This window comes from Piliocolobus tephrosceles, chromosome 4 (genome assembly GCF_002776525.5).
Source record: "Piliocolobus tephrosceles isolate RC106 chromosome 4, ASM277652v3, whole genome shotgun sequence".
NCBI classification, from domain to species: domain Eukaryota; kingdom Metazoa; phylum Chordata; class Mammalia; order Primates; family Cercopithecidae; genus Piliocolobus; species Piliocolobus tephrosceles.
Window position 1 is genome coordinate 174,664,881 of NC_045437.1, and position 12,377 is coordinate 174,677,257.

At 34.3% G+C, this 12,377-nt stretch overlaps 1 protein-coding gene across 2 annotated transcripts in view; it reads left to right on the plus strand.

Moving 5' to 3' along the window:
* Positions 1 to 12,127, plus strand: part of PGGT1B (protein geranylgeranyltransferase type I subunit beta) — a 55,880-nt gene extending 43,753 nt beyond the window's left edge. The window contains exons 8-10 of one of the 2 annotated variants that reach the window (XR_002727804.1): positions 3,213 to 3,321; positions 6,493 to 6,606; positions 7,914 to 8,025. Coding sequence is in view for 1 of the 2 variants with exons in the window: in XM_023197623.3 (XP_023053391.1) it covers positions 3,213 to 3,321; positions 7,914 to 8,095 (291 nt within the window). In the remaining variant the exon portion in view is untranslated. Of the gene's footprint in view, positions 1 to 3,212; positions 3,322 to 6,492; positions 6,607 to 7,913 lie in introns of both variants that reach the window. The other variant, XM_023197623.3, reaches the window with a different exon arrangement.
* Positions 12,128 to 12,377: the final 250 nt, after the last annotated feature.

The following is a 12,377-nucleotide window of genomic DNA, read 5'->3' on the forward strand; positions in this document are numbered from 1 at the left end:
TGTTTCTGGCTTATTTCACTTAGCATAATGGTTTCAGGATTTATTTATGACATGGCATATGTCAAAATTTCATTTTTTTAGTGGCTGAATAATAATATTCCATTGTATATAAATATCACATTTTCCTTCTTCATTTATCTGTTGATGATCACTTGAGTTGTTTTCACCTTTTGGCCATTGCAGATAATACTGCTAAAAACATGGGTGTATAAATATATTTTCAAGTCCCTGCTTTCATTTTTGAGGGGTACTATATGTATATAGGAGTGGAATTTCTGGGTCATATGGTAGTTCTTCATTTAACTTTTTGAGGAAATGCCAAACTTTTCCACAGCATCTACAACATTTTATGTTCCCTCTAGCAATGTATGAGAGTCCTGATTTCTCTATGTCCTCACCAACATTTGTTTTTTCTTTTGTTTTATATATAAAATAGCCATCCTAATGGGTTTCAAGTGTCATTTCATTGTGGTTTTGATTTGTGTTTTTCTACTGATAATGAGTGTCTTTTTATGTACTTATTGGTCGTTTGTATATCTTCTTGGGAGAAATTTCTATTCAAGCCCTTTGCCTATTTTTAAATCTGGTTTCCTTTTGTTGTTATAAGGTTGTGGGTGTTCTTCATATATTCTGGATATTAATCCCTTCTCAGATATATGATTTACAAATGTTTTCTCATTTCTTGAGTTGCCTTTTTACTCTGTTGATGGTGTCCTTTAATGTACAAAAGTTTTTTGATGCAGTCCAATTTTATCTAAATTTTTCTTTTATTGCTTGTGTTGTTGGTGTCATGTCCATAAAATTATTGCTGAATCCACTGTATAAAGATTTTCCCCAGTATTTTCTTCTAATAGTTTTATGGTTTTAGGCCTTAATGTCGGGCCTTTCATCAGTTTTGAGTTAATTATTGTATGTAATGTAAGGTAAGATCCAACCTCATTCTTTGACACGTGGATATCTAATTTTCCTAGCACCATTTGTTGAAATGACTGCCCTTTTCCATTAAATGGTTTTGGCACCCTTGTCAAAAGTCAGTTGACTATATATATGTGAGGTTTGTTTCTGGACTTCCTGTTTTATTCCGTTGTTCTGTATGGCTGTCTTTGTACCAGTACTATACTGTTTTTATTACTGTAGATGGGAATTGCATTGAATCTGTAGATCACTTTGGGTAATGGTGATATTTTGACACTGTTGAGTGTTCCTATCCATGAGCACCGGATGCTTTTCCATTTATACAGGTGGTCTTCAGTTTCTTTCAGCAATGTTTTGTAGTTTTCAACATACAAATCTTTCACTTTTTTATTAAGATTTAATTCTCAGTATTGAATCATTTTAGATGCTGTTGTAAATGAAATTGCTTTCTTAATTTCCTTTTGGATTGTTCATTGCTAGTCTATAGAAACTATCAACTTTTTATAGAATAGTTTTAACAGGCATTAAGGATCATTGCTTAAATCAGTTGTGGCATTAAGAGGTTATAAAACAGTGGTATTCTTTCATTCCTTCTCAATTTATTAACTAGCATTGTTTTTTAAAGAAGAATTATTTTACCTTCCCCTGAGATATACTTTGTACAGAGAAGGACAGATAAATACCAAATTCTTTCCCTTAATAGTGTTCAACAAAATGAGTTGGTTCCCTACCATCCCCTCAGCCTTTCCAATGAAATATTAGATTTTAGAGTTTGGGGTTTTTTTGGTTTGTTTCTTTTTTTTTTTTTTTTTTTTTTTTTTTTTTTTTGAGACTCATTGTGAATACATAGATTTTAACATTTTTTACTCATATATAATATATATTAGTCATATATGACTAAAATATATATATATTTTATGCTTAAATTGTCCCATCTTTATTCTACAGGAACCCTTTCAACTTGTCCCAAGTCTTTTTTATTTGACGTCAGTAGTCTGACAGCTTTCTGAAAGCAACCACTTTTAAACTTTTTGGAAATGTTTTAATTCTTGTGGACATTTACATAACTTTAAATCACAGACTAACTTCTTATCACCTTTAGACGTTATTGATGATTCCCAAATAAGAGAAATTAAGATTTAGCCTCTCACTTTTCCAACAAATTGTTACCTGTTACGTTTAGTTCTGAATCTTTTCCTCATCTTCTACCTTCCAATGCTATATAAGGTTACCTTTGTTTTTATAATGTCAAGTTAGGAAACATTCATATTTTTGTTCAGTGTTGATAATCACATCTTTCAGGCTTTGCCTATAGGTTGGTTCTCAAATTTGGAAACCAGTAACCAACACTTAGTGTGATAGTGCAAATACTGTTTATTGCTAAGCCAAGCGCAGTGTTAATATTATCCTTTTTTCATCTTTATTTAATGACCAGTGTGCCCCTGATGGAAAATGTTCCTAACATCAAGATTCAAAAAAGCCTTTTTCCTTATAGTCTATTAATTAAATGAATGTAAATGAATAAGTTTGTTTCTTGTTTGTACCATAACTTTCTTAGGAGTTTAGCTTTTCTTTTTGAGAAATAATGCTTCTTCATCAGTCACTAAAAGCTGTGGCTCTCTGGTTCATTGACATATATTAAATTGCTTTGTATCTTCAGAAATTTCTTGATCCCTCTTACCTACTGCACACCGCATCTTGAACTTCACAGTGTTATTTATTTATTTGTATCTTACTTTTATGGGTTCTTGAGAGAAAAACTAAGTACATGTCCTAAATCATTAAAAACTCTATAGTTTTTTATGTCGCAATCATTTTTGTCTTCCTTTTTCTTTCCTAATTAAAGAGCTATACTTTTTTACTATTTTCAAAACTGTCTCTAGCATCTGGTTAGTAATTTCTGTTTGCTCTTTTTTAAAAAAATATTTTTAGTTCCAGTTACTACTAATTTATAACTAATAGCTAAAGAGCTTATCATAAGAGTTAAAATATGGGTAGATAAAATTTACTTTTTAAAATGACTGATTATGTTGAGTGGATTGGAGTTGTCTTTTGAATTTAGCTTAATGTGCTTCAAAGGGTGCAGTTGGCCTGATTCAGAAGAAGGAAATAGAGGGTCAAGAAAAGGAGAGTAGATTTGATAAGAAAATAAAAAAGATAATGTGATTGACTCATTTCAAGTGCTCAAGGCCCCATAGAGTTGGTCTGAGCACCTTAGCTAAAGAAAAGCATATCTAAATGACAGATATCTGAAATTTGAGCCAAAGGTTGATAAGAGTTTTGTCATGTCATTTCAGCTTCTAAAAATTTTCCAATACACTAACTTTGAGAAAAATAGAAATTACATCTTATCAACTCAAGATCGCCTCGTAGGGGGATTTGCCAAGTGGCCAGACAGTCATCCAGGTAATTATTTTCTTTGTGAATCCAGAACAACCTTTATTTCCTGAATAGATCTTCAAACATCTTTATCAGAAAAGGCGTATGATAGAAAATATATCCACAGTTGCAAAGTTACATTAGATATTATTTTTAAAAAGGTATATTGTGTAAGCTTAGGATAGATTTAGGGTATTGGGGAGTATAAAGGAAAGAGTTTATTGTCAAGGTGCATGGGTATAGTGTGCATTTTTTCCCAAATATTTTACTTAGTAATGTTTTATTTCATTTTCAGCAATAACGTAGATGGTCTGAATGGGTCCTTTCCAAAGAAGAGAATTATTTAGCCCATCCAAAGCCATTAGGATTATTAGTCATGACTTGAGCTAAGTATAGTAAATTACTCCCAATCCTGAAGGGACTCAGTTCTTACTCTTTTCAGAAGTCATTAAATAGACCGGGCGCAGTGGCTCATGCCTGTAACTCCAACACTTTGGGAGGTTGAGGCAGGTGGATCACTTGAGGTCACGAGTTCAAGACCAGCCTGTTCAACATGTTGAAACCCTGACTCTACTACAAATACAAAAATTACCAGGTGTGGTGATGTGTGCCTGATGTCCCAGCTATGCTGGAGACTGAGGCAGGAGAGTCACTTAAACCCAGGAAGCAGAGGTTCCAGGGAACCCAGACTGCACTGCTGCCCTCCGGCCTATGTGACAGAGTGAGACTCTGTCTCAAAAAAAAAAAATCATTAAATAAAATATTTCAAATCCTGAATATGTGTTTCTCACTTCCCATACTCTTGTTCTCCAAATTTCAACAGATTCAGACAATATAAATGGCATGTTACTCAAGGCCCTCCCAAAATTTGGCTCCTCTCCTACCTCCAGCATCATTTTGTAGCCGACACCTCAGCCAACTTACGTTTTCACCTCCAGCAAAATGACCGTATATACGGCTTCCCTATAAAAATCCATTTAAGAGTGTGTTAAAATAATTTCAAACACTGACACTTTAGATAAACAAGGAAAGAATTAGTTACAAATATGAAACTAGACACAAGGAATGATTGTTTTTGCCAGTATTGCAATAGAGTTGTGGTTTTTATTACCAGCCTAGAAAGTGCCTCATCAACATTCATCTTCCATCACAGAACTGCTATAGTTGGAATGTGTACTTGAATCAGAATATAAATAAGGAGCTCATGAAATCATATTTTTGTATTTGAAATGAGCAGGAATATTTCCGTACACCCCTACTTGCCTGTATTTTCATACAAAACATGCTTCCTAGGCCAGGTGCATTGGCTTACTCCTGTAATCCCAACACTTTGGGAGGCTAAGGTGGGCGGATCACTTGAGGTCAGGAGTTTGAGACTAGCCTGGCCACTGGGTGATGAAACACTGCCTCTACTAAAAATACAATAATTAGCCAGGCCTGGTGGTGAGTGCCTGTAATCCCAGCTACTCGGGAGGCTGGGGCAGAAGAATTGCCTGAACCTGGGAGGCAGAGGTTGCAGTGAGCCAAGATCACACCACTGCACTCTAGCCTGGGCAACAGAGCAGGAGTACATCTCAAGAAATAAAATGAAGTAAAATAAAATAAAAGGCCAGGTGTGGTGGCTCAAGCCTGTAATCCCAGCACTTTGGGAGGCTGATGCGGGTGAATCACTTGAGATCAGGAATTTGAGACCAGCCTGGCCAACATGGTGAGACCCTGTCTCTACTAAAAATACAAAAAATTAGCCGGGCATGGTGGTGCGCATCTGTAGTCTCACCTACTCAGGAGGCTGAGGCAGGAGAATTGCTTGAACCCGGGAGGCGGAGGTTGCAGTGAGCCAAGATCGTGCCATAGTATTCCAGCTTGGGCGACAGAGCAAGACTATCTCAATCAATCAATGCATAGTAAAACATGCCTTCTTAGAGAAAGTGTACATTGCTTTCAAAGTTGTAAGCCAAAGTGTGTTTTCAGAAGTTAATTTCTCAAGAAAAATAATATTTTGAAATTTTTGATATCTCTAGTGCCTCAAGAAAACTGAGAATTATTTTGGTCTTTATTCCATTTTTTCAATCAGTGCGGGTACTGTTTTAACAAATAATGGAAATAGGGAAATGACAATCTCTTAGAAAACATTTCTTTTTTTTTTTTTTTTTTGAGACGGAGTCTTGCTCTGTCGCCCAGGCTGGAGTGCAGTGGCCGGATCTCAGCTCACTGCAAGCTCCGCCTCCCGGGTTCACGCCATTCTCCTGCCTCAGCCTCCCGAGTAGCTGGGACTACAGGCGCCCGCCACCTCGCCCGGCTAGTTTTTTGTATTCTTTAGTAGAGACGAGGTTTCACCATGTTAGCCAGGATGGTCTTGATCTCCTGACCTCGTGATCCGCCCGTCTTGGCCTCCCAAAGTGCTGGGATTACAGGCTTGAGCCACCGCACCAGGCCGAAAACATTTCTTATGTAAACATACTTGAAATATATTCAGTGTTTGCAATAGCTTTTTTAAAAGAAAATTCTTGAGGCTTTTTCCGGAGAGATCAGTTGCTAACTTTAACATTTGTGTAAATATTTGGATGTTCTACTTACTTTTTACAGATACATTAAATGTTTTCAGAGTATGCACTAGAAAGCATAGAAAGTCTTTGCTAAATTGAATTTATGTGTAAAGATCTGGTCCCAGAACCCTTTACAATCATTTTAACGAGATTCTTTAAGCCTATTCTTGGTTCTAGTAAATTTAGTAGCAAATTTGACACAAAAGGATTTTATATACATTTATGAAAGAAACTTCTAAAGAATGACCTTTTGTTATGGAATTATACATATATTTCAGCATCTAAAGTGCTTTATTATGGAGTAAACATATTTCCACTTGTAAAGTGCTTATACATTGCCACCTACAGATAAGGAGTTTTTTAAAAAAGCAATTTGAGGCTTGAAACAATTGAGTTCTGATCTCATTGGCTGTTACAAAAATCTTTTTGAGAAAAAAATAAGTTTTATTTGTTACTTTATCCAGAGAGATTTTAGTTTTACATAGTTCTATTTTATGTCATTATGGATGTATATTTTCTGTTGTAATTTTTCCTAGAAAAGTTTCCTGGTTTCTAGAAAACAGCTTAATGTTGCTTTGTACCCTTTGTAGTTTTAGAATAATTATATGGAATGATGTAATATTACAGGCAAAATCAAATTTATTTTTTATAGTCTGAAAGTCAAAGGAAAGTGAGCCAGAAGAAACCTAAGTATTTTCTGAAAAGGCCTAAAAGGTGATCAACATGGGCCTCTATTAGTGAAATAACGTTTTCACAATGGCATTGAGTAAGCACAACTATTTGTCATTTCTGTTCTGAAAAATAAGTGATACTCTTGTAAGTAAAGCTTTTTCTTTAACCCTTTTGACAAAATTTGATGTGGTAAGATGTTTTGAACTTTTTGTTGTTTTGAGACGGGGTCTCATTCTTTTGCCCAGGCTGGAGTGCAGTGATATAGTCATGCCTCACTGCAGCCTCAACCTCCCTAGGCTCAGGTGAGCCTCCCACTTCAGCCTCCCGAGTATCCGGAACTACAGGCATACACCACCATACCTGGATAATTTTTGTATTTCTTTATAGAGATGGTGCTTCACCATATTGCCTAGGCTGGTATCAAACTCCTGCGGCTCAAGCAATATACCCTCCTCAGCCTCCAAAGTACTGGGATTACAGGTGTGAGCCACCACACCCAGCCTATTTTGAACTTTAATAGCTCTTAAGGCCATAAATGTTGACCAATTCAAAAATAGAAAAACATTTTTGACTGGTACAAAACTGTCTTTGTAGTGTTCCTATAACTGCAAAGCTCTGATCTCTTCAGAAGTCTACATAAGACTCCTAGGCAAGAATGACCATGTGATTTCATTGGCCACTTTAATAGAAGAGGATTGCTGCCCCCTGAAAGATGGGAAACTAGTGAGCCAGTGCAGAATTGTCATGGTATGAGCACTCATATTATTTCAACCAAATAGAATGTGAGTTTGTTTTTATTGTCAGATCAGATATTTTTACAATGACTGACGTTACCCTAAATAGGAGGATTAAATATGGCACAGCATTCCAGAATGGATTATTTTTACGTAAGCTCCTTTTATTTAACACAGTGTTAGGATAGTACTGCCTATGGTTTAGGAACTTTCAGAGGCAAAACATGGAGCAAGGGGTATTGCAACTTAGATTCAGAGTTTTGTTTTCATTTTAAAGAAAAAAAATTTAATGATACAGCAGTGAAGCTACTCATTTGCATGTTCTGTAGTAAGCAAAAAGGGAAACTCCCTCAAGTGAGAAGTCTTACGTAGGCCTGCTGCTCCTGTCTTTTCATCACAGAGGTTATGGATAGTATCAGCTCTTCAGTTGGAAACTGCTTTCCTTTGTTAGTGATATTTTCATGAATAACATATTTTATTTTGATCATCTGTGTTTTTTTTAAATTGATGTTTGAGACTTTGAGAAAGCAAATATTTTAAAAACTATATTAGCATTTCTCTATAAACTTTTAATGGAGTGATGGGCTGGTAAATATGTAGCTGAAGTATTTTGTAGAATGTACAAGTAGGAATGCCTGTTATGATGTTTTAAATGCCTTCTTTTCAGATGCTTTGCATGCATACTTTGGGATCTGTGGCCTGTCACTAATGGAGGAAAGTGGAATTTGTAAAGTTCATCCTGCTCTGAATGTAAGCACACGGACTTCTGAACGCCTTCTAGATCTCCATCAAAGCTGGAAAACCAAGGACTCGAAACAATGCTCAGAGAATGTACATATCTCCACATGACTGACTGTAGATTGGGAGGGTGGGGGGATTTGTAGCATAACTGTAGCTCAAGTTAAAAGCCATGTATAACCAAGTGTGCTCTTTTTTTAAAAAGTAGAGTCTTACAATCAAATCTCCTGCTGATGTCACTTTGGGATATGGTCTTGAGCCAGTAATCTTTGTACTGGGTTTCGAGAAAATATTTGTTGAAGTTTGAACCACAACTTTGTCGTGGTTCTTAAATGTTTATACTGTATTTCTAAGAAGTTGTTTGAGGCAAATTAACTGTATGTGTGTAGGTTATCTTTTTAAAAACTCTTCAGTGCAAATTGTATCTTATAAAATTGACACGAATTTTCAAAACAAGTTTGCACTTCATATAGCATTGATAATCTTCAGGTGAACACTTAGTGATCATTTAAAAAGCTCATTGCTGATGGTGGAAAATTTCCTTTAATGAATTAAGTATCTGGGATTATTCTTTGAAAACAGATTACCATAATTTTTTTTAAAGAAGAGTGACTTATTTTGTCTTATTCTTAAGTAAAGTGTGCCAATTAAACCTTTGTGGCCTATATAAATGAAATTAACTTCACAGTAAGAATAAATAGGTTTAACTAATATGATAGTTTTCTAAAAGGAGATTGTTTGAAGACAACTATTAAGTAACTGAGGGAAAAGCAACTTAACTATATGTGATTGGGAATGAGAAAGTTTTGTGCTATGTGGGTCATTTATTTACACATTGCTGTGGTGAATACCAGTTATGTTTGATTTTATTCTCAAATGATTCGTTGCCTTTCTTTTTCTTTTTTTGCTTTCTAGGAAGAAAACAATCTTTTTTATCTAGAAGGAAAGATACTTTGTGTTTTTATTTTTAGCCTTTTGAGTTTTTTAATTCGTTGCCCCCAGTGTGTTAGCTGCTCTAATTTCAAACTAATGCTTTTCTAATTTTTTTCAAATTAAATAAGTGAAAAATACAAAAACAGAACCATTCAAATAGATTCAGTAGTGCAACTCTATACATGGTCATTTTTATTCTCATATTTTCAGGTAAGTGAAAGACAAATGTAACCATTTAGAGGGTAAGAAATAGGGTTTTGTTTTTGTTCATTGTTTTGTTTTCTTAAGTTTATGAACTAGCTAATTATAAAGGAGATAATATAAAAACTCTTCATTAGTAATTAATCAATAACTCATATCCATTACTTGCTTAGTGACATTCAGAACTATGAGTCTAGTACTGAAATGGGGAAAGAAATCTCTTCACTAAAGGAGTTGGGTTAAGTTAGTCTTGGTGATAATAAATGTTGAAATACAAACATCAATATAAAAACTATATTACTGGTATCACTGTTTAGGCATTGTAATATTTTAAATGTTATCTTTTTTTCTAAATTAGAGAAAAAAAAGTTGTAAAATAACAGTCCTTCCCAAGGGAAACAGTATGTACTTGGAGAAATGATTCATTTATTATTGGCATGCTTAGTTTTAAACCTGAGTTTGCCAACTGTATGTTTTTTTAATTAGAAATAAAAAAATCTTCTGATGGTGGGGGGAAAAACTAAGCTTGCTAACAGATGTTATCCTTCTATGGGTTATTCCAATTGCTACTATTTAAATCCTGGCAGATTAAGACATCCATATCTCAAACTAAGTCATCTCTTAGACATTGGAAGTTGAAGTAGCATATATATAATGGCTTTAGTACTATATAAAAAGCCCAAATTGTTTTTTCTTTATCACTAAGAAAGGTTAGAAGGTAATAAAGGTAGTAACTGTATGACTGTATTCATAAATGTAAGTTACAGGAAAATTCCAATCTAAAAGTATTTCATAAGGCTAAATATCTTCTAACTCCTTATAATTTAATACCGTAAGATTATAAATTTTAGTATACTTCTAATTGATATACCTGTGGGAGACTTTCTTGTGAAACTTTATGGACTAGTAAATGTTCACATTCCATAGCAACTTAATTGACCAGAAAATAGCAGGCCAGTGTGAATTGTAGAGAAACTATTTCTAACTTTTCCAAAATAGTTATTTACAAGAAAAGTATTTATCGATTAAATAAATTATAAGCAATATTTCACATATATACTTTATTCCTTAACAGGAGTGATATAATGAGGGGAAATATGAAGTCTGAAATCTCAAAAAGCTCTATTTTCCTACTCCCTAATTGTCTCCTTCCTGCCCCCTAATTTTGTGGTATTTTTTTTTTAGAAGGTAGGAAGAGGAGCTTTGTTTTGAGCATCTGCATACTAATAAAGATTAGTCAGATCATATGGCATAATTTAACCTGTTTATCATTCAGTGTTTTTAGATTTGCTCTATAATATATATGTGTTATTAGATCTTTAAATAGTTATTTGTATTTAATCTAAATTCATATAGAAATCTTGCTGACAGTGGTATATAATTTGAAAACTGTTGGACCTGATCATTTTTGAGAGACAGTTAATGAGGAGGTGCTCTGGAATCAGATGACCTGGGTTTAAATCCCAGATTTGCCAGTTCAGTGGCATGATCTTGGACCCTAACTCTCCCATTGATAAAATAAGGAAAATAGGTAAAACCTAACTCACAGGGTTTAGGATTAAATGAGATAATACAGATAAAGCACTTAGGATAGTACCTGGAATATAGCAAATTTCAAATTACAGGTTCTTTATAATGATCATAAAATTATTTTTGTAATTAAAACCTCTCCTACAATAGAAAGAGGTCTTAACAGTTTAACCTCAGGGAAAATGATGATAACAGTGTTGTTTTCTAATCTCCCCATAAAAATACAGAGCAACTAGGACACTATAGACACTATTACAACACTAGATGACAAAGTATCTCTATGAACTTCAAAATACAACTAAGTGAGGACAAACCACTGACCCACATAGTTTCAGTATCTGTGGGAGGAAGTAGAAGGCAGGCAGCTGGTTTCTGACAGCTCTGCAAATTGGAGAACTACAACACTGCCCACAGTTTCTCACTACAAAGTACAGTGGGCCAATCTAAGAACAGACACTGAAACTGGGAAGTGACTACAGAATCCCATTTGCAGATGAATGTTAAAGCAATATAATAAGGTCTGATGACTGCATTAGAGCAGTCTGGGTTTTTTGCTGTGTACGTCTTGAAGCTAATGAGACAAAGCCCAGCACTGAGGACAAACTTCTAGAATTAGAATTCAAATGGGCAGGATGGGTAAAATAGGACAAAAGAAATATCTAGATAAGTATTGGGAAGAAAGGCCAAGATACAGAGACATTATATATATATATATTTTCATATATATACACACATATATATTCTTTTAAATCACTGTGAAAATGGGAGCTCTAAGGCTGTGAAGTCATCCTAGAACCACTCCTCCCACCTAAAAGTACAGAAAAACTTGTTTCAGTTAAGGGGGAAAAAAAAGTGAGTGAGCCAGGATTACAGTCCAACTCCATTCAAAGTTAGGATGAGAAATAATAAATAGATCAATATCCTCACAGACAATGAAAGCACACCAGAAAGACATGACGCAAGACAGATAAAAACCTAATATTTACCAAAAAAAAAAAAAAAAAAAATGCAAATATGACAGGAAATTTATTATCAATTTTTACTGATCATTTTTGAGAGACAGTTACTGCTATTATTAATTAATGCAATTATCAGTAAAAGGAAAAGGTGAAAATTAACCAAGTACTAAACGCCTGGAGTAAAAAGCAAAATAAAGCAGAAGGAAGGAATTAATAACGATAAAAGCAAGAAATAATTACTAGTAGCAAACCAAAACAATAAAGGCAATAAATCCAAGTTGGTGGTGGATAGTGCGGGGAGTTGAGTGAGATAAACTACCAGCTAATCTATTTAAGAAAAAAAGGAGGAAGCACAAATACAAAAATTTAAATAACAAGGGGGAAATAGTAAAACAGGAAATTTGTTTAAATTGACTACTTTGAGCAATTTTACACAGTAAATTCGAAAACTTTTGAGAAAAATGCAAATTGCCAAAATTTAGGTCACAACAAACCAGTTGCCATAGAAGAAACAAATAGTTAAAAGTACCCCTTACCAAAGGAAGCATCAAGCCCAGATTGTTTCAAGGGGATTTCTACCAAACCTTTTAAGATTAAATAATCCCATTCTTGCTTAAACAATTGCGGAGACTAGGAAAAGAATCTTGAACCTCAAAGTGCCAAAAAAAAGAAAAAAGAAACTGCTAAATTCATTTTATAAAGTGAATGTAATAGCATTGATTCAAAAACCTGACAAAGATTGTACCAAAAAGAAAATTATAGAGCAATCT